General features: G+C 39.0%; 1 protein-coding gene across 1 annotated transcript in view; it reads left to right on the top strand.

Annotated features, from left to right (window-relative positions):
* The first annotated feature begins 5119 nt into the window (after positions 1-5119).
* Positions 5120-26526, top strand: part of MLLT3 (MLLT3 super elongation complex subunit) — a 115931-nt gene continuing 94524 nt past the window's right edge. The window contains exons 1-2 of the mRNA XM_015615287.3: positions 5120-5329; positions 5833-6013. Coding sequence (XP_015470773.1) covers positions 5318-5329; positions 5833-6013 — 193 coding nt within the window. The 5' untranslated portion in view covers positions 5120-5317. The remainder of the gene's footprint in view (positions 5330-5832; positions 6014-26526) is intronic.

The following is a 26526-nucleotide window of genomic DNA, read 5'->3' as shown; positions in this document are numbered from 1 at the left end:
CTTACTCCCTTCCAGCACCTGGCAAAACATGTCCACCCATCTTAATTGTATTTTGCTCCCCCTATGACTTCATAAAAACTACTTCTAGCTTCCTCACTATGTTGTGATTACTAGCTGACTCCCATATGTTGAGCAATCATACTTTACAACTTTCTCATATGTGAAAGTTGCTATTTCTGATTCATATGATTTTTGTTTAGATTTCTGAAATGTGCCTATGAAGCTCCTAAGGCCAGACTTCTGAAAATACATATGTATTATATTCCTTAAACTTTGCAAAGTTCTCTCAAATGCCACATCTGTCAAATAGTTTCTTATTGACTGTTGAACTAGCTCTGTATTTCAGTTTCTCTGTTCTCCAGTGCTACTTTTGCTTACATAAGTAAGCAAACTTACTTGCTTACTTTTACTTTAGCTTTTTTCTATTTCTTAATTTTTTCTATTTTTTCAGGGCCAAACTTTCGTCTCACTGTGTTTAACTGCTTTCAACCTTCATGCCTTATCTGTTTTTTCCTGGTTAAATAATTTAGTCTCTTTATTTCCATTTGCCATCCATAAAGTTGGGATAAAACTGCTTTCTGAATCAGTGAGGGCATAATCATTAATTCATTAAAGACGAGGACAGCTAAGACTCAGTGGCTGTATGAGTACTTATCACTGATTTAAAAATCTGTTTTTCACCAAGGTAATGTTAAGCCGTTTCAGATTCTCACTCATTTCTGGTGATACTGGGAATAAAGAAGATTTGGCTTGTTTATAGCTCTCACAATAAAAGTGTGAGGATAGTGTAGTCTTGTACCTTTCTGATACTCTTGTAATGAAGCTATAGAATAACATAAATATTCCATGACCAAGATGTGGTGGTCATCTTATGTGTAAATTCCTGAATTGGATAATGATCAACTTACATCACTAATAGTGGTGTATTGGGTTTGCAGGGCCAGATTTTTGGTAGTGGGGGCCACAGGGTTTGGTTTTGTGAGAAGCTCCTGGAAGCTTTCTCCATGTTTCGCAGAGCCAAAGCCAGCCAGCTCCAAGATGGATGTGCCACTGGCCAAGATTGGGCCAATTAGAAATGGTCATAACATCTCTGTGATAACAGATTTAAAAAGGAAAATAGAAGTTGTTGTGCAGATATAATTGCAGCTAGAGAAGAGACTAGAGAGAACATGATAGGAGCAACTCTGCAGACACCAAGGTCAGTGCAGAAGGAGGGACAGGAGGTGCTCTGGCAGGTTGCTGCCACCAGAAGAACCTGATGCAGAGTCAAGATGGTCAAGAGTCAAGATGATATAATTGCTTTATACTTAACTGAGTGCTAATGGGGTAATTTCCTCTCAGGCCAGAAACTGAGAACACTAATTTCGGTGAAGTTACTCCCTAATATCTCCCTTGCACATGTGATCAGACTGTCCTGACTATGTCTGGGGAAATCCAAAACAAGTTCTCTGAACTTAGTCATTACACAGCTGTGAACAGAGTACAGAATTCTAATTTTTTTCTTTGACTAACAGAAGCATTTACTCTAGGGGCACCACCATTGTGAGGAAATAAACCCCTAAATACTTCGTTTTAGGTCTTTCAACAAGACTTTTCCACTCTCAATGAATTTCATAATGTGTCCCTAGAAGCTACTAAAATTTTTTTTAACCTTTTATACTGTAATGTTGTGCATAGCCAAGACCCCTTTTTGCATTTATCTTCTGCTGTTATTACTACATCCCTCTGAGGTGACTAGTGGTGAGTTATAAACTGTTTTATATTGTTTCCTAAATCATGCGGCCCTAGGTCTTGCAAATCTTTTCTATTGGTAAGGGGGTTTATATGTTTCCATCTGAAGTGCTTATTTTCCATTTGATTTGTGATTAAAAATTGACAATAAAACCTCAAAACAGGCACACATTTGGCTCAGGCTCATTGGCATTTGTTCATCCTATGTAGCTAACCAAAGAAAGCCAATCCTGACATAGAATTCTGCCATTAGGTCCTGGCAGCTGGAGTGGCATTACAAAACCTAGACATATTCCTTGTATGTGTAAGATCGGCTGTAGGCTTATTTTAACTTTTGGCTCTGGTTCAGGCCATTGCAATCAATGTCTGGCTTGGATCAAGATTGCCTGTGATTTTTTTTGTATTGTCTGCCTAAGAAAAGATCTCAAATATAGAGAAATTCAGACTGATGATACATTTAAAAGGCATAGTAGTTTCATTTATAGCCAGTAATACTAGCTTTTTTAGTTCTTTCATTTTTTTGAGATATTTAGAAACAAGGCCTATTTAAGCATCAGTGAGACTTGGGTCACAAAATTTGAACTTCAAATACAAATTCATAACCATGTTTGAAACATTGAAGACAACTCTATATCCAAATAAGCTGGGAAACAGTTTTTTGGTTTTTTTTTTTTTGGTTTTTTTTTGTGGCATGAGACATGTCTGCTTTGTTTGAGGAGACAGTACAGAAAGGCAGCAATTCCTTCCAGTCGTGTGTGGAATCACCAACGGTGGGTGCAGCTATGAAATACAGATCCTGCTAGGTCAGATGTAATGCTGCACTAACACATCTATGCTGTATACACAGTTAGCTGTATAGTAAGCAGAAATGTTGTCTTGTAGTATTCCATTTAAGTCAGGGGTCTGGGATCAGTGCATCATGTGTCACAGCTTGATGCAGGTAGAGATCTGAACACAGGGACTGATGCCTTCCAGGAAGCCTGCAGCTGTATCGGTTACTTTAGCACACAAGCATTTTGCAAGAGTTGATTACGTGAACATTTAGGTTGTTAGACACCTCTAAGAACATACCTTAAATGTGTCTTATTTTCCAGCAGCTGGTTAATTATTTCCTGGTAAACCTTGTTTAAGCAGTACTGGATAGCATTTATAGATAATTACCTTCACCTTTGTAACTCTGTAGTTCTTTAAGCTAGTGTCTTTGCACATCCATATGCACATAATTACATCCATCTGCTATAATGAGATCAAAGAATGTTTATTTTAACCATTAATCCAAAATTAAGCAAATAGTTGCACCAGTTCGTCACTTAACAGCTCCAGATAATTACTTGATTCTGCTCCTGTCAGCCAAAGATTATATTTGGAATTCATGAAATTTTTAGATTTTTAATTCATAGCTGTAATTGCATCTCAACCCCTTCAGCTTGAATACAAATGCTGCGTTTGGGTTTTTTTGTTGTTTAAAAATCAACATTGCTTCACAACTAACAAACAGTAAACAATTTCCTTTTCCAAATTTGAGCCTGAATCAGCAGATGTTTCTGACTAATGATTACTCAACCAAGTTAAGTAGCTAAAAGTTAAGTAGCTAAAAAGACTTAGAATGCATTAAGTTAGGCAATAGAAACATTTGCACTGTGACACTGGTATGTCTTATATGAAAACAGCTTGTAGTGATTCAGTCCCATTTTAAATCAAGAGGACAAATAATTTTCTCCAAATACAGAAGAAATAAGTCAGTATAAAAGGACTCCAGAGAACAATCCACCTCCATTCCTTCCAGTAGAATCCCAAGCTAGGAAGATGATGCTCTGTCAGATTGGTCCTGACAGCTGGAAGCACAGTGCATTAAGCTCGGTGGTGGTCCAGCGTCTCTGCCCCTGCTCACATGCATATTCCTTACTCAAGAACAAAGTTTTAAACTTGCCAGAATCAGCTTTGGTGCATTTATGGACTCAACAGGAGTTCTTAAATTTGCTGGTTTGCCTAAGGTTATTGGAAGATATGTGAAGTTTCAGATATGCACATCAGAATTTTAAAACATGGATATTCATTTACATTTCAAGTCACGTCGTAACTTGTGGAGTTGTTACAAACTGTATTCATCCTTTTCAATTCTTAGCACTGATTTTGTCAATTACGGCTTACAACATCTTTAAGTAAAGGCAGATGCAGCTCAGCAGTTCCGAAGCAATTATTAAATCACGCTAAACTTTGGACAACGTGCGCTCATTGCCGAAATGAAAAGAGAGAAGATAGAAATCGTGGTCTTCTGGAGAGGTCAAATGAGGACATTCGCTCGAGGACTCGGCGCGCCATCTCTTGGTGGCACCTGGAAGGCCCGGGGAGGGTGTTCCATCTGTGTGCGGCATGCTCCTCTCGGAAAGGATTGCTGTGCTGTGTCCAGCAACCCAGTGGTGGGTTATCACTGCCACTGCAAGGGTTGTCAAAATATAGAAAACATATAAAAAATATTTATATATTTATATATAATAAGTTGATATATAAATAAATAAAATAGAGTGACTTGACATATAATTATATAAAATACTTTAAAATATTTATATGTATTAATAATTTAACATGTAAATATATGTTAAAAATATAATTATCGGACTAAATGAGTTTTCAACGGGCCGAAAGTTATCTTCCAGCAGTTTTTGACAAGTTTATGGCTGTTGGAAAATAGTCCTCTGACGAACGTCAGCACCGTGATTTAGACATTCACAGTGGATCACTTCATCTCCTCAGTGGCATACTCCCGTGGCAGGAATCCCCACGTTATCTCCGGCAGTATGGAAGAGATACGGAAATGTTTGAGGCAGTAACCGCGTTTTAGGAGACTCTCAGCCCGTTACAGGTAGAAATAGCAGCTGCCGCTACAAACGTGTTGAAGAATCCCGTCTGTTATTTTCTGCCTGCTGCCTGCCCATCATCTCCTCCCATCCTTGTTCAAGCCAGGCATTGCCTTGCTGTCCTCGTCTCTTAGTTTTTGCGAGGGGACTGGTCGGGGCCGTTTCGGAGATGTTCGTTGCTGTGGCAGAGCTGTCGCCAAGGCCCGGCCCCGCGAGCAGCGGCCAGCAGCGGGCCTGGCGCGTGGCGCCACCGCGGCCGCCGGCCGCTCCGTAACCTGTTACTTTAAGGGAGGACGGGGCGGGGCGGAGGGGGCGGGGCGAGGGCGGGGCCGCGCGGTGGAGCTTGCGCATCATTGGCTGTCGCTCCGCGCCGGTGCCGCCCCCTGCACTTACTACTGTGTCCCTCGCTCGGTGTCAGTCAGGCGCGCGGTGCGCATGCGCGGCGGGCGCTGCGCTGGCCGGCGGGGTTGGGGCGAGCGCTGGGGCTGCCGCGGGCGGGGAGCGGGAGCGCGGGGAGCGGGAGCAGGAGCGCGGGGAGCCGGAGCCGCGAGCCAGAGCCGGCAGCCGCCGCCGCCGCAGCCGGCCGGAACAGCAAAACAGAGGATGCCTGCCGCCCGCTCGCCGCTTCTCTGCGTGCCCGCCATCTCCTCCACGTCCTCATGAATTAGGGCTGCGCGGTGGGGGTGGGGGACGGCAGCGAGCGTCCCGGCGGAACCGGCGACCCAGGCATGGCCGGCTCGGTGAGTGAGTAGCGCGGGTCTCCTCCGGCCCTCTGCCCCGCGCTGCCTGGCGCCGCCGGGAAGGGGCTGCTGGCGTGACCGGGAATTTCTCTTCGCATGCGGCTTTCCCTTGCCTCCCGCTGCTCCCGGCGGCGGCGCGGCGCGCGCACGCACTTGGAGGGAGCCGTGGTCCTGCCGCCGCAGCGCGGGCAGCGAGCGCGGAGGCACCGAGGGCAGGACGGAGCGTCCCTGACAGCGGCCCCCGGGTCGCCTCCCCGCGCTCTCCCGGTGACACGGAGAGCTGTCCTACGCCCTCGCCTGTGGGGCCGTTTTTTTGTTGTTGCAGCGGTGCCTTGCTGGTTTTGCCAACTCTCCCCCCGCCAAATCCTTTCTGCCGTGTTTATGATACGGCTGTGTTCGTGTGGCCCCGTACTGCCCGCGATGTGTCCGGTTCCCCCCGGCCGCCAGCCCTGTCTCCGCTTGTCGGGGCGCTCACCGGCCGCTCCCCGCCTCTTCCCCCGCAGTGTGCCGTCCAGGTGAAGCTGGAGCTGGGACACCGAGCCCAGGTCAGGAAGAAACCCACCGTGGAGGGCTTCACCCACGACTGGATGGTGTTTGTCAGAGGGCCTGAGCACAGCAACATTCAGCACTTTGTGGAGAAAGTCATCTTTCACCTGCACGAGAGCTTCCCCAGGCCGAAAAGAGGTAGTGGGGTCTCCCCTGGGATGAGCACTTGGAGGCGGCCCGGAGCGGGCGCAGGCGGTGGGTCTCTGCCGGTCTCGGTGGAGAACAAAAGCGGCCGCCAGTGCGGTGGTGGGCTGCTGGGGCTCTCTCCCGCCGCTTGTAGGGATGTCTGGGGTCGGGAGGGGCTCCTCTCTGCCCTTTCACGCACTTGCTGCCGCGGGGATGTTCACTCGCCGTTGCCCGTGGTCGTAGAGCTTGGTCCGGCCGTGGGTCTGGGTCCCGACTCCTTCTAGTCTCTCGGTGGTGGGTGGCACGGAGTTAGCTTCTGTCCCAGCGTAGGTCCTCACTGGCGATTTTTGCCCACGTGTTACTTTCTTCTGGCTGGTGGTGTTCTCTCCCGATGTCCTTTATGACTGGAATGCCTGTACACGTGTTGCTGTTCCAGTTTTGGTACTTGTGTTTGGATTCCCTCAACACCCTGCTTGTCCATGTCCTGGGCTTCATCTTTTCGTGAGTACATAAAAAAGTCTCATAAGGTGTGTATGTGTGGTGCATTTGTACCCATACAGGTTTGACTGGGAGAAGTGTAAGAAGCCTTCTCTTTTCAGATCTATTTCATGAGCCGTTGCTTGTCTTGATTATTGTAGTGGGATTGGTTGAGGTAATAGTACAAATAAAAGAAGTGAGCAGGTTTATTTATCTATACAGGCACAATGCTTAGAGTTACCTTTCATTTGATCAGCAGTCTTTTTTGGCATCTAGTGCTTCTCCAGTTCCTTAGAACAGCATAGTCCTAAATCCTGTCTGCTTGGAGCTTGGGGGGATAAATTGAATGTTCATGGAGGAAAAGACAGGAAAATTTTGAGTGTTGAAATAAAAAAGCTTCGCTTTGTGGTTGGGTAAAACCATATAGTTTGATTTAACATTTCTCAGTTGGAAATACCAAGCTATGACCTTTTTTTTATGTCAATGGCTGTGGTTTCTCTAGAACAACTCTTCTTCCCTTAAGCATCAGAGTGTAAGACTTGCAGTATTTCAGCTCCAGAGTTTATCTTCTGAAGCAGAGGCTATTAATTCCCTTTTATTTTGCTACCATCAGTGTACTTTTTGGGTCTATTTTAAATGTGTGCCGTACTATACAAACAGTTTTCAGTGAATTGTGTGAGACGCTTCAGTATTACTGTTGGATTAAATTGCTCAGCTTGTCCTGGCAAGTCTTCCTCTTGCTTTCTTCTATTTCTTGTGCAAAAAACATGACTTTAAGTCAATCTAAATAGTTTGGAAGTAAAACTCCTGAGAACAGGTCTAGATAGCCTAAATAGCTGAGATAGTATTATTCATATTCAGTGAATTAGATGATGTATTGTATGAAATCAGTGTTAGAAAGTGTACTTAACGCTTGAAGACAGGTCTGCATAGGGCTTGTTGGTGGTCCTCTCTGCTTTTATTGTTTCTGCTATATTTGTTTACTTGCTGTCTAGCCTCAGGGAATGTGAGTCTGTTGTTTGAATTTGGTTGCTAGGTGTGATGTGGAGCTTGCTAATAAAAATATAGTTCAGGACTTTTGCAAGTGATACATAATTTGCTACTTGTTTTGTGTCTCCAGCTACTGAGTTCAGTTACACAGTCATTTAAGTCATTGTTTCAAAGTGTTTATTTTGGAGTTTTGTTTGTATGCATCATTTTCACGATGTGGCAACTGCTGGGAAGGATGCTCTTTTATATAGCTCGTGGAAGGATTTGTTGTACAGTGTTTGTACCTGCCTTGGATTGTAGTAGAACTCTGCAGCCACTCTCATTCAGCAGATTATAACTTGGCTGGCAGGCATTCTATTCACTTCTATGCTTTGCTTAGCCTCCTGCAGCTGTTGATGCTGAAGAAATTTCAGATCCTTGAAATCACATTGGGGGAATGATCCATGCATGAATTACCTGGAGTATTTTCTGCTGTTGTAGTTTTCAAAAGGGTGGTGGAAATGTGTGCCTAGTAAATGGGAGCAGTTTGTCTTTCTAATTTAGAAGTACTGTTAACATTTTTTGCTGAAGTATTCTAAGGTGTTTTTTTGGTCTTTGTAAATCACTGCTACCAGTTTGGTTTGATTCCTCAAGTGTTGCATATTTAGTAGAAATGATACGCATGTTTGAAGTGTTAGTCAAACTGCCTGTTTTCCATTGCTTTGTCTGCAGATATATAGTTCATTATTTTAGCATAGGGTAACTTACCACTTGGAGATACTTGCTAATTTCACAAACTTTTCCTGAGCCATGAGGGTTTTTAGCATGCTGAAATTAAGTGTATAAGATTAATCAGAAGCAAGTGCTAGAATACCAGCTAGTCATAATAACACCTAGTTGTCTGATAAGTTTTATCTCTGCATTTATGATAAGAGTGGCTGCTCTAAGATGTATGCCTGCTAGGAAAAAATTTAGTTCATTAGGTCAATGTGTAAAGCTCAAGGATCAATTTGAAAATGATAACAAGCTAAGATAGGTGTTATTAACTCATAGAGTACTTCTGTTGCTAGATCACTTTTAATTAGGGACGCAGCAATTCCAGCTACCAGGGGAGGCAAGAGAGATAAATTATTGCCAGGTCATTTGCTTTGCAAATTTATGAGAATAGCTGGATAAACTGTCAGTTTGCCAGCTACAGCTATGGCTTTGCTTATCTGTTTATGCTAGAAATTTTGGAAATACTAGATGTTGGCAGTGAGTTTGCAAAGGTGTGTCCAAGTGTTTGTTCTGCTAATAGTTGCTACAGAGCAAGCAGGGTCCTGTATCCCAAAGTTGCATTAGTTTTAAGGTGGCAGGATTACTGGAGTGATGTTCAGTCACTGGAGTGCAGAGCAGGTTGGTTTGTGTGTGTTGGCAGGATGAAAGGGTGATGTTGACTAATAGGGGCCAAGGTGTAGATAAGTTTGAGTGACCTAATAAAATGGTATTCTTCATCTTTCAGTCTGTGTCACCTTAAAATCCTGAGCTTGGCGGTGGTTTTATTGCTTTCTGTTTGCCTTATGATGACTGAGTGCCTAAGTTTATCCTTGCATGGTGGAGCATACAGGAGTGTGCAGTGATTTGTCCTTTTTACTTTATCCTATTCAATGGCCTGCTGCTGCTGTCTGATTTCCATGAGTAGTTTCAAGGCGGGGTGGGGGGATGGCAACAGGACTACTAGTCACTTTAGAGACAGTAGTCATGCCCAGACTCAATTTATGGTAGTATTTGCAAGACAAAAGCTTGTAGGATCGTCATGCAATCACAAATTGTAAATTGGTTGAGAGAATATATTAAGAATTTTTAAGATTCTACCTTTATTTCAAAGCATGTGCTGCTTATCTTTCATAATTCCTGTGAAGAAAATAGTCCTGTGTGTAGAAGTCAAGTATTTTCAAGCATGTCTGTGAAACAAGGTGTGTCACCAGATTGTGGTTAGTTTTGATCCCCTGCTATACTGACTCCAAAAGAGGAGCTGTTGTTCTTGCATCATAGTATGTCTCATTTATTGTATGGATGCTAGGCAATGTAGAAGCATTTTCTTCTTGCTCAGAAAATGCTGATGCTCTTCAATAGTTGTCTGACTTAGTCTTTCTCTTACAGTATTCCAGTTGGCTAAGGAAATAGATCTTTTGTGTTTTGATGACTCATAAGCACACCTCAGAAATGGCATTTGAGCTAGCATGTTCTTAGTGGTTAGATTTCTGTTAATCAGTGTTACATTTTGACAAACTAAATTCTTCCTATTAGCAAAAAAAAGTCTGGGCAGTATTTCTGGGCTAATAGCTTAGACAATGTGAAAACGTTGGTTTTGTCGCTGTAATGTTGTAGCTTTAAAAGTGAGAGATACTGCTTTTCTTTGTGGAGCTGGGAGCAATGCTGCTTAGTGCATGTCTTAGTGCAGTAAGTTTTACAACGATATGGCAAAGTGGTGGAAGTAAAGCTGCTTGGTATTCTAGTACAGGAAGGACCAACTGCAGTTGTTTCTGGAAAGTTCACATTTCCAGCATTGGTTGTTTTCAGTAAGGTTCTGTTAGTGCAGAATGAGATTTTAGTGAATCATAACAGTTTGAAATATACTTAGTTACTGTGAAAGATGCCATTTGCTATTCTTGCTTAATTATTTTTTCTTTTCATGAATTCTAACTGTAAAAAACATACCTTTTTTTTGAGCTCCATTTAAAGTCAATGAGAGTCTTAACTCTTAATTTTAGTGAACTCAGTGGTGTGAGGATAGGGACTCATAAGCAGATTCTTCCTAGATATTTCAAGTTTTTCTTTCCTACCAGCTAGTGCAGGCAGACCATCAAGATTACTAAACAGGCAGACGCTTTTATGCTGTGTATTTTATATGAATATTTAGCTACACTTGTAAGAACTTAGATCTGTTTTAGTTGTGTTTTCTTTACTTTTTTTTCATGTTAAATTTGTCTGAGCCTAACCATCTAAATATGATATGCACACAGGAGTTTCTTTTTCATCAGTCTAACAGATACCGATTTGATACTGCATCTTTTGGAGCAGTTGTTGCTCTTAGTTGCAGAATGGTCTGAAGAACCATTGAAGAACTTCATTTGTTTAACAGGAAACACTTGAGACTTAATTTTGCTACTACTGAATATGAAGGCGAATGGCTTCAAGAGTACATATGTGTTTTTATAGGTGCACTTTCTAATTCAGCCAGATGCAAATCAAAAGAGCATTTCACAGACTTCAAGTGTAAAGAGTTTCAGTATAGGGAAGCTATCATGTTTTATATTTACATGAGTGACATCAGTAAATAACTGGTGGTTTTGATTTTAGGATACTATATGTACAGGAAACTTGGTTTCTAATAAGTAATTTTCCCTCATTGATATGACTCAAAAAATACATTCAAAGCCAGTACTTAGGCTTTATTTAGAAGTAAAGAGTTTGAAAAAACTGGGAAATAATAGGGTTGCTGCATCCTCAGTGTCAAAAACTTTTCTAGTGTATTTACACAGTTTAATTGTGTGATTTATGTGTTTAATATGTGCTGACTTTAATTTTCCTTCATTGGAGGGATTCTGCTTCTACCTACATTGTTTCTCCCTGTAAGCATGCTTCTGCAAGGGCAAATGCTGATTTCTGTCAGAAACTGCCAATCAATTCTGACTCTCTTAAGTCATAAAAGATGAACCTTGGTTATTTCACATTAGGTTAGATTTGTGTAGCATTTAGTTGCTGAAACAGTTTTTTTAGTTCTTAGAAGCTCTAGTTACTTCTTACTAAAGCTACAATATTAATGCTTCCTGATTGTAGCTCTTGTAGATTTTAGATGGCAGGAAGTATACTTTCAGGGCTGTTGGACAAAAGATTTTTGGGTAGCTGTAGAATAGTACTTGCTTGAAGTAGAGAAAACCAGATTATTCCATCCATCATCAATCTATCACTTTATTTAGTAAGATGAGGGAGAAGGTACCTCAGTAATAAAACTGGAGTTAGTTAAATTTAATAAAAACAGCTGTGTTATTCAGTAATTATTGCTGTGACTCTATTTTCATCTTTTTCATCCTTAGAAAAATAAATGTCAGAAATGTTTAAACCATGTATTATTTGAAATTAACAGGTTTGACAGTATGAACTGCAGGCATAATTATGTCTGTTAAGATTCAGTAAATTGTAAAATGGACATAGATTTGTTGTGATCTTTTGTGGTGCTCTTTAAGTATGAAGGGTTTTCTTGTACCAGCGTTGTGCAGTATGGTTAAGATTGGTTTTCTTGTGTTTTGGGGCTTTTTACAGCTTTTCATTCAGGTTTTTGGAGAAATGGTGAGGAGGATTAGTCTGTCCTTTGTTCTGGTAGAATCTGTAAAAAAGATAAGTTGGTACATTGAGGTGGTAACCTGAATGTAAAGCTTGTTGATGATGCTTGCAATAGTTGGGGGAAAAACAATTTATAAATGTTTAATCTAGAATTAAGTCTATAGACTGCTTAAGTTTGACTACATGAATTTTTGTGAGATTCTTGTGATGAATGCCTGCAATTTTAAACCAGCAGAATTCAGTTCATAGGCAACCATCCTTTTTCTTCCTTTCCTGGCAGTGATTGATAGACATATATGAGGACAAAGGAACAGTCAAATTCTAACACTTGTCTATGTTTGCATAAAAATTATGATTGCTCATCTTGTCATGAAACACTTAGCTTGTAATTCATGATATTGTTTGATTTTTGTGGGATTTTTGTGTAATTTTGAGGGATTTCTGTTTGATTTTTGTGGGATTTTTGTGTAATTTTGAGGGATTTCTGTTTGATTTTTGTGGGATTTTTGCCTTTTTGATGTGCCTTTTAGTATATAAAAGGCTGGAAGAATAGACTGCTATATAAAACATTTGTATGCTTACTTAAATATCTGTGCAAGAATTGATTTTTAAAATTAAATCTATTTATGTATGTCATCAGAGATCTTATCAGTATATTTGGCTTAGTTCTCTCCCTTGCTTGCCAGGTATGGGCTGTATCACTGTTAATCCTGTGCCAAGCTCTTGCACTGACTGGCTTTCTAGAGGAGTACAGGTTTGTTTCTTTGAGCTCCCTGGATTAGCCCGGTGGGTCTGTATGAGTTTGATTTTAAAATTTGTGCGTGGTATGGTAACAGAGGCCCTGACACCTATACTGTCATCTAAAAGATAGATCAAATGTAATTTCTTTTAAATGCAATTCAGACATGTTCTGAGCAGCTGATGCATACAAATTGCAATTGTAAGACTGCAGTTACTTGTCCATATTCTTTGTAAAAAACCATATGACTATACATGGTAGATGTATATATTTTTTATGGGGCATCTTGGTCATAAGGATAAATGCGGGCATAGGTGTTTCTATTTTTAAATGGTTATGATGACTAAGTGAATTATTACACATAGCAAGGCGAAACAAAAGCAGAACTGAATGAGCAGTGTGTGGTGGATTGATTTTGCTGATAACTCATATTGTATATTGTGGTTTTCAGTAAATCTAAATTTGTTATTTGCAACTGCTGTTCTAAAGCTTGTACAGAAGAATTCCACCCAATTCACTGGGACACTAATTTTTCTGCTCTTTCTAGATAGAGTTAATGTGAATGTAGCATACATCTTGAAATAGGGGTTGACAAACAATGTGTAGACTTGTAGGGGAAATCGAGGACTACGTATACCAAGAGGGAGACAATATTTTAACTTTTGTCTGCAAACTTTAAAGGGCAAGTTATCCTGGAAGGAAAAATGTGGAGATTCAGTGGAAACAGAACTGCTTAACATTGTGGGCTAGTGGCCAGCAATCGTGTTGTTTTCCATCTTCTGTGTGGAAAAATGGCAGGTCCAAAATTTTTTTCTGTTACTCGAAGCAGCCTTTCTTGTAATAAAGTTTCCTTGAGGAATTTTGATTCATTGGTATTAAATGGGTAAGTGGAATTTTAATTCCTCTTATCTTGTAACTGACTGTATAGTAAAAAAGTGCACATTTATTTTTATGTTATGTAAACTCCAAGTGAGTTTTTTCTTGAAGAACTTGGTAAAAATAATTTACACAATGGAAGTTGGTGTTAACACAGCACTGGCACCATGTTTTACTGAAAAGGAGAGAGTGGATTAAACTTGGAATCTTGTGTGCTCTTTGAACATGGAGATATACAGATCTGGCATAATATTCCCATAACAACATAGGGAAGGTATTTTTTTGTTTTTGTTTTTTGTTTGTTTATTCGTTTGGGGTTTTTTGTTTCTGGGTTTTTTTTTTTACTAGTTGTGTATATTTTTCTTTTGTTTTGGTTTTGTCAGTTTCCGTCTTCTTTCCCAGCCTTCTTACAGCACACTGTAATTCTGGATACTCTTGGTATGTTAAATGGCTTAGTATGGCTATAAGGAAAAGCAAAACTATGTGAGATTGTAAAGTATATTGAAATTGTACAGTCTCTGACCTGTTTCTGTGAAAAGGTCTTAATGAATATTGTTTTGAAATAATTCTAACACAGTGTTTCTTTAAGTGTCACTAAACATAGAACGCTGAAAACCTTTCACATTTAAGAGTTGTGCACCCTTGCAGTATATTTTTGAGATGGTGTTCTGTTTTGTCTCTGTGGCATAAGCTTCTGATAGGGTAAAGAAATGGACATTAATAAGCGAAATAGTAAGATCAGTTCTTTTTAGCCAGATCCAATGCCAAGCCCTTTGCACCCAGTATCCAGTTGCTGCCTTTCACTAGAGGAATGCTTAGTAAGTGGAGGTGCTGTGGAGAGTCTGTGTCCTGTGCACAGTGTGTGCTCCCTTGCCCTATCTGTGTGTTACATGGCTTGGGGGTTTTGTTTTGTTGAGCACTGGCCCAGCAGGCACTGCATTCCAGAGCCTGGCTCCTGTGCAGCGCAGGCAGCACGCGAAGGAGTGGCCCAATGGACCGGCCAACAAGGAGACAGAGGTGGATATCTACTGCCAGTAGATAACGGCATAGGATCCACACTGGAGTTTTTAAAAAATGGGGAGGAAGGATGTGGAATGGTATTGCTGTGTTTGAAGACTGAATGTGGAAAGTATTATGTAGTTTGTTTCCTGAATTTAGTAGCTGACAAGAGGATGGAAATGCAGTTGAGCTAGTTTTGGGCAAGGTCAGTTAACTATACAAAAAAGTTCTCAAGAGGTAAATTTCAGATATGTAAAAAATAATGAGCTGAGCATTGGCATGAGGAACAGCAAGGAATAAAGAGATAGCGATAAGAAATGTATATATTTTTTTGGGAGTTAAAAAAAAAAACCTAAAGGGTGTGTTTTGTGATTAAACAAAGCAATAAATGTATTGCTTTGTTTAATCTTTCCTTTAGAGGTTAACAAATCTTTGTTTGCTGTACAGAAATCAGAAGATCCTGTAAATTCCTCTGTAATATGTTAAGGTTCCTAATCTGTTTTGCTGCTACTATTAAGGTTGTTTTTCTTAGAGCTGCAAAGGTCTGCTCCTGTATGTGATAAAAATGCTGCACTGTTAAGACTAAATCTTTTCGGCACTCAGGTTGTTATTTCCTTGCCTGGCTGTCAGTAATGTGTCTGAAGTGTTTTTAAGTGTGTAGATTCTGTGAGTATTTTAAATGATTCTATTTGTACCTAGTAAATATTGTAAAACAGAAGGTCCCAACTTAAATTTGGTGACACTTTTTTTGGGCCCTTTGAGTTGTGCCATGTGCAAACATACAACCTATTTCTGCAGAATACTGCTGTGATGTCTTTTCAGCAAAAAGTATTCTACCCATAACTTACAGTCTACTCATTATTCATTACAGTTAGATTAATAGAAGTGGCAATATACCAATGCAGTTGCATTATCCCTATTTGAAGAATAGAGATATTTCAGGAAGACTTCTCAGGCTGTAAATTTTAAATTTTTTTATTTTTTTGGAGATTTGTCTGAATGTAAGCCTTTTGCTTAAGAAAAAGGCATCCAGAGCACATAAACACATTTCCTATCTTGTGGTCTTAAAAGTCCTCTCTGTGCAAATAGGGGGAGGTAATAACCTCCCAACCAGTCTCTGTAATTATCTAGTATCCTTTCTTGTAAGGATATTGGCTTTTATTATTCTCTGTATAATTCTTCCCTAGATAATTCTTTTAATAAAAGATATTACAGGTAACTTAAAAATGCTATAAGGTATTTGTGTAGAAGTTACTATGAAGCAGCTCCAACCAATCTCTTCAAGTGCCTTTGGCAATTATGTGCAAATACAGCAAGACCAGCCCTTGAACCTAAATCAAATAAGGCATTAGTAAAATACTTGTTTGCTTCTGCAGGCATTGCTGTCCCATCCTAGCACTGCCCTTCTAGTGATTATTGCCTAGAAACTAAACATAAACAAATTTGTTTCTATGAGGCAGATCTGCATTAGGTGACTCCCTTGAATTTGTGATATAATAGAGGCAAAGTTAAACAATTGTGGCAGACCTTGCAGGTGTTGAAACATTTAGTTGTATTAGATTACTGATCTTGGACTGCAGGGATATTTCCTTACATTTTTGTCTTAATGCCTGAACTGAAATTTACATTAATTGTAATACTAATAAATTACTTGAAGATTGACATTTTAAATATACAGTCAAAAGTAGCTATTGTGGAATATGGAATGAAATATTGTGAAATATGGAATGTTTAAATTGTGGCTTGGGGTTTTTTGTTTGTTTTTTTGATTTTTTTTTTTCAATTTGTGTTTAGGAGTAGTTTAGATCTGGGAAGTTGACAATATGTATATTCTAGACAATGAAAAATTTTACATTTTGGTTCAAGTTCCTTCCTTTGTAGTCTGTCCTTAGATCTAGACAACATTTTCTTGATTAAAACCTAAATTAGCCTCTGGGGTTTTAAATCAGTTAATAAGGATTTGATGTGTAATGTATTATTTTAAGATAATGAACTTGCACACAATCTGTAAGTGTGTTTACATATACTGGAGTTTTATAGACTTTATTTTAACTTGACCAATGGGTGATTTTGGAACCTAATGCAGTGATTAGATCAGTTTGCTTGCCTTGAAACTTCAGTCACTTAATCACTCAAACTCAAATCAAACTCAGAAAATTTCTGGAACATCCTTTTACTGAGCAGTATTATTCTAAAACAAAGAAAACTGGCATATGTATCTTTGCATGAAAAACACCAAAGGAAATTAATGGTGATTAAGACTGGTGTGCAAGATGAGGCACTGACGTGAAGGATTCTTCTTCCTATTCTCTGGAGAGTTTTCTTTCATTCATTTTATGCAGCCTGTTGTACTGTACATTAATATTACGTAGCTGGTGTCTAAACCACATCTATAACTGCTTTCACAAAACCAGTGTGGGGGCCCATTGAGGGCTCAGTGATGTAACTGCAGATTAGGAATACACTAAATGCAAAATGCCTCAAGCAATGGCCAGGTATGGGATTGAAAAGGTTTTTGCCATTTTCCTGAAGTTAAGTGGAGTGGACTTCATAAAAATTAGGGGAAATTCTAAATGATCATGAGAAGCATGTGTTTTCAAAAGTGCTACAAAAGAATGGGAGGTGGGCATTAATCAGGAAAAGCCAAATATTAAAGGTTACTCTCCATTTTTTTTCTCTTTATTGACCAAACCATTTGTTAGAGATCACCAGTTTGGTGCTTATCCTTTAAAGGATGGATTTAGAATGAAATTGTCATTGTCTGTTGGGTCTTGGTTTTGGTTTTTTTGTGGTTTGGTGGTTTTGGATGTTGCTTTTCTGCAGCACCTGTAGAACACATGAATTCATTCTGCGAGGAGGAAAATTGTGATATGGGTATATGTGCTTCTTTTATAAAAAATATGCATGTATTCATTTATATAGCTTTAGAATAGAGAGTCCATAATTCTGATTTAATATTGGCTCTGTGTATTTACATTTATTTTGTGTGCCTGGGCACAGTTGGAATTTCTGGGATAAATTTTTTAGCCTTTGACCAAAAAACAGCAGACACTTGAATAGCTGGGAGTTTAAAGATGTTTTGCATTTTTTGTGTGTCTATACCAACACGAATTGTATACTCAAATAGTATTTTCTTTGGCCAATGTGAAAGTTTCTCTCATGTAAAGAAATATAGTAATCAGTCTTCAGTTTTTTCAGTTGAATCTCTTTAGAATTACATGTTAAGAGGCAAAAATGTTGCTGAAATTATGTAAAGGGGTTACAGTGTTGTCCCCTAGACTTTCTCAGAGATTTTTCATGGTTATCAGAAATCATATTGGTACAGAAAAGAACCAGCTTCCCTGGCTTAAATGAAGAGGAGACCCATATTAAAAATAATAATAATACAGATGTAAAATACACCTATATAAATTCTCAGGTTCCCGTCACTGTTGTATCTCTATGTATTTGTGAACTGCTACTGACAATATCAGTACCTTAAAGGAAGGGATCGCATCTTTGCTTCCTCTGCAGACTTAACCAGTTTCAGCATTTCCCATTACACATTGTGATTATTTGTTACAGCTTTCTTTGTTTCCATGCAAGAAGGCATGAGAGCTGAATGCTCAAGCAGGAAAATGTGCTTCCCAACTTGCAGAAAGTGCTGGGGAATCAGGTGTAGTGTGCCTTATGCCCTCTTTCTCAAGGTATCTGTATCTTTGCTTTCTGTGAAGCAGTATTGATTTAAACTGCTGCTGTATCTTATCTTTGTTTGTTCTAAGTCACTTTCAAACATAATCATCCCAGTGCTAAAGTTTTGGTGTGTTCATGTTTGAGCATGTGGGAATTGATATGCCTTATTTTCCTTCTGTGCCTTCTGGAAATTAGATTTTTAGCGCTGCCCTAAGATGGCTTTGAAGCCCTACAGGCAAGCTGGAATATCAAAGGGCTACAGGAATTCAGCCATAATTGTTTTATGGCTTGCCAGAAATCAGCCCTATTTGTATAGGTAGCATAGAAAATAGCTGTGATTTGACAATTTGGTGCGATTTATATCCACCATAAAAATAATAAAAAAAAGTTAAGGGGTATTTTGGAAGCAGGAACTAAGCTGTAAATGCTAATTGCTTCTCCATTTCTCAAAGGAACAAAAAGGAAATAGGGTTTAGAAAGCTTTCTATTGAACAAAAGTTTAAAAGGACCTTGTCTACTTTGAGGATATTTAATACTGTACTTGCACTGTGAAATTGCACTTTTTAAATTTTATTTAGTGTATTTAGATCATGCCATCCAAATGTACATATTATTCTGAACTTAATTGCTAGTAAATCAGGAAGAGAATGCAGCATTATGAGTAGGTAGTCCAAGTGACCTCACTTCTGGAACATTGGGATTAGTTGTTTCTCTTTTGTGACTGTAAGCTTGATGCCCTTGCTGTCTTTTGGGATTCTTGCTCCAAATTGCTTTCCATTTGTGACTAAAAAGGTAAGTGTTCCAACCAGAAACTGTAGTTCAGTATGTTTTTGTTGGCTTGTGGAAGCCCTCTAGGAAGGTTAGAGGTAAGGTTATCCCAGAGCCCAGTATTGGGGAAAGGAAGTAAGGAAGAGGTGTTCTCTGGGTTACCATTCAGTGGCCTGTGGTAAGAGCAAGTGCTGGCAGATAATTTCTTAGAAAAACATAGCATTTAAAGATACGTGACTTGTCATTAGGAGAACGTAATTGCCATGATTTGGAGACCTGTTGCTGTGTCTCTGTGTATGTCTGAAGAGTTGTGGAACTGCAGGTCACTTGGTAAAGTAACAAAACCAGCTGGTAGTAGATGAAAATTCCAGTACTTAACAATTTTGGGGACATCAAGGCAATAGTTTTACAACTGCTGTTGAGCATTTAGTTGGCAATGGTATATACTCTGTAAATACAGCAGACTATGAAATGAAAAAGTGTCTAACTTAAAAATGAAAATGTGAGACTCAGAAAAATCAATGACCGAGTAAAGCAAGCTGAGCATAGCAGAGACTAACAATTCTGTACCAGTACTCATCCTTTTGCTGGTCTGTGTAGGTCTGCAGATATCCAAGCTGTTTGCAACAGATTAGGCACACCTGATTTCTCTGTCTCTGGTCTCTTTCTGGTTCTAGAAAGTTGCTGGTTTCTTTTGGAATGTTAATACTGTTCAAAAAGCAATGAAACTTCTGTTTGCTGTTGGACTTGATACACGAGCAAGGTCTGGCATGCCCTATCAAATCTCAGTATTCCTGTTAGTTCTTACTCTGAGAATCTTTGAAAGAGATTTTTATCTCAAGAATTAATGTCATTCATCTTGCTACCAGTAGCATGCCTATCTCTAAAAAGACTGATTTTTTTTTTTTTTTTTTTTTTTTGTCTTGTGGCATCTGGAGGTAACTGGACAGTTTAGTAAGCTGAGGGATTTGTCTTAAATTTGTTCCTTCTAGATTTCTTGATTTGATGCTATTTGTTCTGAATGGCTTTTAGCCTCTGTGTTTCTATCCTTATTTGGTTTCCGTCTTTGATGTTCATCTGTTAAAGATGGAAGAAACACTTGAAGATTTGTAGGTGTGCTTGTGATACAGACTGTGGGTCTTTTTCAACAACTAAATCTTGCTTTTAAGACATAGCTGTTTTTCCATTTATGGTATTTGAATGGTGTCTCCTGATTTGAGTTGTTTTGCTAATAATTTGGTCTGACATGTCATTCTCTTATAAAGCAGTGCTTAAGGTTCAATTCTTGGGCTTCTCAGTGAGGTAACAATGTCCTTGCTGGCATGGGATTGTTTAAAGTAGCTGGTGAGGATTTGGATTCTGTGAACTTGGTATTGCATTGAGTATGTATTCCTTTTGCTTTTTTGAAAAGCTTTGCCAGAAATGGAAATAATACAGTTGATCCAAGAAGGACAAACTCCTGGTGCAAATACTTGTAAACAATGAGGTGTGAGAAATTGCACAACTTAATATTTAGCCTGAATTGAATTGCCATTCAAAGTATGTCATTAGAGGATTTATCACTTCAGGTAACTTGGGTGCAACTTGACAGTGCAGTTGATAGTTTAAGCGTTGTAGTTGTAGGTTAAGCTGTTTCTCATGTAATTGACATTCTAAATTGTTAGAAAGTCATTCAGTTGCGGAGCATTAACAGAGTGGAGACTTCGGATGTATCTCAAGTAGCTTTCAAACTTGTGGCACACTTAACTGGCATGTGAAAGGGGGCTCTCCAGCCAGCTGCTATAACATCATGGCTATAATGATTGCACTTTCCACAAGTTCCTAGTATTAAATGAGTTTGAGATCTAACTTGTGTTGTTCTGAAACAGAATTAAATTAAAAGTTGATGTAGTTTGTTGTGATTTGCAGGCATCTCTGACCTGTGAGTTAGTTCACAGGAGGGGATGCATTTGCTGTGTATCTTTATGGGCTTGTGTGGCCTCATTTGGTTGCAGTTTTCCTCTTGATTATCTTTGTGCAATGGAACTGTACTCAGTCTGTGGTAGGTGAAGTGCCTTTGTGAGTTTTTCATTCCATACTGTCCCCATTCTCAGCTTCTAAACTAACAATCATGTGGCATTTCTGATTATCTTGGTCTCTGAGCACTAATTGAGGTACCTAGAGGAGTTTATTTTCCATTTGCTGATACATGTATCCTGCACTTGTGCATGCACTGTAGTTCTTGGTTAAGAGTCTGAAGTGCAGCCATTCTTTCTGTGAGTGCTGAGAGTGCCTGAGAGACTTTAAAAAGTAATGGGTCCTTACAAGAAGTCTTGTTCATACCGCTTCTTTGTACTTGCTGCTGCTATGTCATTATTTCCTGTGTAAAGTTTATAGAAAAAAAACCTGTACATGATCACTTTTAAATGTGTATAAAATAAGATCTCTAGCTGCAGAAAGTGATTTGCAGCTTGTGAGCTCGACTTCCAAGCTGAAGTGCGTTATGACTAACCTTACTGTGCTTTAGCTAAGGATGAAAATAAGCTGTTCTGGAGTTGTTCCCACTTAAATACTTTGTTCTCATCTTCCTTTTTCTCAAGGATTGCTGTCCTGGTTTTTAGACAACTGATTTTATTTTCAGAGCTCTTGTGAGTACAGCTGTATTCATGCATACAGCGAACAGCTTAGTAGAGTGAATGTGTGACTTGATAGGTGTGGATGCAGCCTGCTGGCTAAATGGATGGCTCATCTTGTTCAGTGGAAGCCTGTCACATAGGATGATTTACTGTGTTAAAACAAAAGACATCCTTCAATTCCTTGAATGTGTAACTATTGCTTTGATGTTGCTGCTGATGTATTGTCTTGCCTCTGACACTTTTGTACAAGAAGCTTTAACTTACTGTAGAACTGTACTTTAGTGAATTTCACTTCTAAGACCTGCAGACTTTGCAGCATGTTTGAGAGTTACAGGAGGCTGCAATTTTAATTTTGAAGATCCAAAGGAAATTGCAAATCTTAGGCAAAAGTTTCCAATCTAGCTGACCACTGTTTCCACTCTTATCTGCCAACTAGAAACCATTCAGATATGTAATAAGAGAAGGGTAATAGAAAGCTTTTCTTTTCACTTAAAAAGAAAATAATGTAGTATTTTAAAAAGCTTTTTTTCTTCAGTTTTTCCAGTCATATAGTTTGTTTTTCTTGAAGTGGCCGTTGATAGTGTGTTTACTCTGTGAATAAGGAAGGCCCGAAAAGGGAGCTGTCTTGGTCATTTTAGAGTTCGTACTTTTCTGAAGAGCAGGGAATTCCCTCTTCATTTGAATGCTTGCAAGGTTACTGGTATGAAAGTCATGTAATACTCCAGGAAACTCCACTGCCCAACTAAGCAAGGGGTTTGTTTAAAAACTTATAGTGTGGTCATGCCAAAGCTGGTCTTGCATCTTCAGGTTTCTGTGGTATCCATGCAACTCGTGTTTATGCTTTTTATGTTCTGTGTACATCCTTGATTTTTTTACTCTTATTTATCTTGGTTTGTTTTTGTGTGAGAGCATTTAAACTGTTCAATTGGTTTCTCACCTGGTAATCTTAAATCCCCAAATAAATTAATCAGGCAACTTCTTGGATTTGATGTTTACATCCAAATCTACAGGGGAAAAGGGAAATGACCTCGTAACATCTTTTCTTCTACAGTATTTGACTAAAATGAGCAAGCTTTTTTATCTTTTGTCTCCAGATCTGATGCCAGAGACAAATGTTATTGCCGTGAAACTTTAAGATATGCCACTTAGTTCAGTGTGCTCTGTTAAGGACTTCCACATGGCACACTGACATGGTGACAGCAGTGTTCATCAGCTGAATAGTATACTAGTGATGGAGAGTAAGCTACAGTCTGTCAGTGGTGTGGACACTGAGCTCTGCCTGCCCAGCACTCAGAATTGTGTCTACTACAGGCTCATGACTCAGTAGGCTTTTATAGCATTGTGGTTGAAGGTGGACATGTAACTAAAATGTGACAGCATTATTGATTTGGTATGTCTGTGATAGATTTAACTGGATGCAAAATGTTACATATCTCTAAGGATAAAACAGAAGAGGTCAGCACTGACTCAGGCTGCTTCTTATGGTTTTGACAGTTGTATATCAAAAGTATGACTTTAATATTCTACAGAGGAGTTAATCCATACTGAAGTTGACCCACCTGTCCATTTTCCCAAAGAAATTTGTAACTTGGCAACAGTTCTGACTTCATAAAAACAGTGCAGACTTTTATTTCGCGTAGTGAATATTTTTGTTTATAACTCGCCATTTCCTGATTCATGCCATCAGTCTGAGTTTGGTAGAAATTTGAAGTTGAAAGGTTCTCTGTGGAATGTGAAGTCTTTCTTCTACAGCAGGAGGGTGTCTTCCCGATCCAAGAGAGTAAAATAAATTTTTGTTTCTGAATGGGCAGAGCTTAGAGGTGCGGCACTTCCACTGGTACTTCTGACACTTGGTATACCATGTCAGACTTCTAAAGCATCATTCTATAGCGTTTAGCCAAGGAGCAGTATTGTTAGGAGCATGGAGTGTTTTTTGCATTCATGACTATACTAGAACATTGTTGAGCTGTAGTACTCCAGACACTGTTTCTTAATGCAGGCCAAAAGACTTGTGCCAGTTGCTTGGCAAAAATGAAATACTCTTGCCAAATTGTAGAGCAGCAACTGGTTAGTACATCTGTCAAGAGTCCTCTCCCATGTGTCTTCTGGCTTCAGCCTGCATGATTTTATGCTCATGTAAAATAATTTAAATAAAAAAAAAAAAAAGAAAGCCATGGCCTTTGTTAGTTGTTGTGATCTTTTAGATTACAGATTTTGTTTCCTCACTAAAAACAAAAGAAAATCCCTGGCTTGTGTTGCTGAGAGTGGGCACAATTACCACGATTTTTTTTTGCCCAATAAGGACAGCTCTTGTCTTCACTTGAGTATCTGGAAAGGTAGAATAGTCTGCTGCCTTCTCCTCCTGCTTGCTCCCAGGCCAGCAGTGTTCAAAAGACAGGCTGTGACATCAGGATGGATTTTAGCAATGGAGATTTCTGGTGTCATCAAGATGGGGTAAGGTAAGGGGAGAAGAAGTTTTTAAGTCACGTGTCCAAAAATTTGTCTCTCATAACGGTCAATTTGTTTATCCTGCATCTATAGCCATATGAATGGAGCCAGATGCAAAAATTTTTGAAAATTTTTTCAAAAGGCCTGTTTCAAGTGGTTTTATTAAGGGACCAATTGAAGTCAGTGGTGTTGCACTGCATGCTGCACCTCTCAGGTTGCAGCAAAGTAATTTGAAGTTTCAAGATTTTGTCATACAAGCCCTTTAAATCTACCTGTTCACAAGACATTTTATTAAAAATGGGAACTGTTTCTGACCTTCTCTGATGGAATTGTAATTATTCCTTTTCAGCATAGCATGTAGTTGGAAACAAATGGCTTGGATTTTTCAGAAGTTAAATGCATGGAGTGTCAGTGCAATTGAACCCCCTTACCAAGCTTATGAGGGGGTTAACTTGAGAAGGTATGGACTTGAAATCAATGAGAGTGCAAACAAAAAAAAAGGTAAAGAGGGTCTTGTTCGCCTAAAACATGAATAGTCCGCAGTGGTTTGCTCAAGTTTGTCTTCCACTTTTCAAATTTTAAATGCTTTTTGCAGATATTTTCTGGCTTGTAGAATTGCCTTAGGTAAGGTGAGAGAAGTGTTTTTTATGAAAGCATATATAGTAAATGCTTGGGCTTTATGTTCTTAATTTGGTGGAGGGAAGATGTACTGTGGGCATTTTTCAAGAATCAAATTTCAGGGGAAATGTGTGGGACAAGTGGTGAGAACAGACTCATAAGGAGCTTTAGAGAGAGTGTTTTCCCTAGTTCAGTGTTAAGCAAAGCAATCTTACCCGCAAGTCATTAAACAATTAGGGGAGTATCCTCTGACTTACATAACTGCAGATGTGGTTCTATATTAACATTCTTGTGAGACACAGAAACTGCCATGGCTGTCTACAAACATTGGTGAACTTAGGTCTCCTGTAGCATTACATCTTGGTGGAGATGGGGGAATTCCTGCACGTTTTTAGAAATTTGGAACCTCAAAGAGTATGAGATTTTGAAGGACAATGTATGAAAAACCAGAGCAGAGATTTCTATGATTAGGTCCAACAGGTTGTTACTTACCCCATACTTTTACTGGCTGTAAAATACCTGGTGTAACAATGAGATAAGTTATTCCTACAACCAAGGGGAGAAAAATATTCCACAAAAAGATTAGAAGGTGCAAATTCACTCTTCTTAATAAGGTCTGAGATAAGTATCATGAGGAAATGCCCCTGCAAAAAAAAATTTGAAAAATACTTTGTTAGTCATTTAATACATTATAATTCGAGCAGATTTTTCTGTCACTTGCTTTGTTCTAGATCGGTGTTGTAATTTAAGTTTTTTATTGTTTGGGGTTTTTTGGGTGTCTTTTATCCTTTTTTTTCCTCACCCTGTAAAGCTTTGTGGGATTATTATGCTATTTTGGGTTTTTTTTATCTGCTTAAGAAAAGGTCAGAAATGATAACAAAGATCTCTGTATGATGTCAGTGACAACACTGTCTCCTAGATGAAATTGGCAAGCTAGTTTTTCATGCTGTGTGTGTAACTAGTCTTGCTTTCTGATACTTAAGTTTTTATAAAAGGAGGCCCTGAATTGCCTTTACTGGGGTTATGAGTAGTCATGGACAGCAGTTTGAGTTCAATGAGAGCTGTGCTTTAACACCTGGTTGTTGTTTTGAAAAAATAGCAGCCCTCTCCTCCCCACTGGCACCCTCAGATATCTTAAGAGTCAGATACATGGGCTTGTATTTTTTTATATATTTTGAAAAATTTGTCAAGGTTCATGTTGTTTTTTCTTAAAGATCATTAGCTTAATGAAACCTTTTCTGTCCTTACTAGCATACTTTGCTTTGAAACATGAGGTTTCTTTTAAAAAACATCAAAAATCCCAACACCTCAGTCCTGAAAAGACAAATTCTTTAACACAGTGGTAAAATACTGAGGCACATGAATGAAACTGCATACTTGCCTAACTGTTTGCAGTCCTAAAGCCTTTGTATTTTCTGGTTTTATTTTGTTTTGTTTTTTTTTTTTTTTTTAATTCTGTCATTCTATTTTCTCATTGCCGTGGAGAAAAAGAGATTGTACCAATTATGGCACTTTTTTCCTTCACAGTACAGTTTGGGAATTGATTATACTGTTTGATTTCTGTAAAATATGTAAAATTGTGCTGATTACTATAATTTGAAGCACCTTGTTCTTAATGTCATACTTAGAATAGTTCAACCTTTTTTTTTTTTCCTGAGCCCTTTTCCAGTACCCAAAACCCTTCCTTTAACATCTTTCTGAAATCTGGTTTTTGGGGGTAGTTAATTTTCTTCCCTTTCCTCCTCTGCCAGGAGAAAAATAATGGATTATTGCTAATATTTCATAGAGATAAATTGTACTTAAGAGGTGACTCATTTTGTACTTAACAGGCAACTTTGGATTTCCTGACTTCCTAGAAGTTGTTTGGGGATGACTGTGATGTAAATAAAACTTTTATTGGTGAAATATTTAGAGTTTATGTTGTTGATTTAGTTCATGGTGTGGTTCATTTATTCCACAAGGTTTTCCCCAAGACAGCTAGCCAGACAGTTATCAAATGCTTATAATATTAATTTAAG

This window comes from Parus major, chromosome Z, assembly GCF_001522545.3.
Source record: "Parus major isolate Abel chromosome Z, Parus_major1.1, whole genome shotgun sequence".
Lineage (NCBI taxonomy): Eukaryota > Metazoa > Chordata > Aves > Passeriformes > Paridae > Parus > Parus major.
The sequence above is the reverse complement of the archived record's forward strand: the minus strand, read 5'-3'. Positions and strand labels throughout refer to the sequence as shown.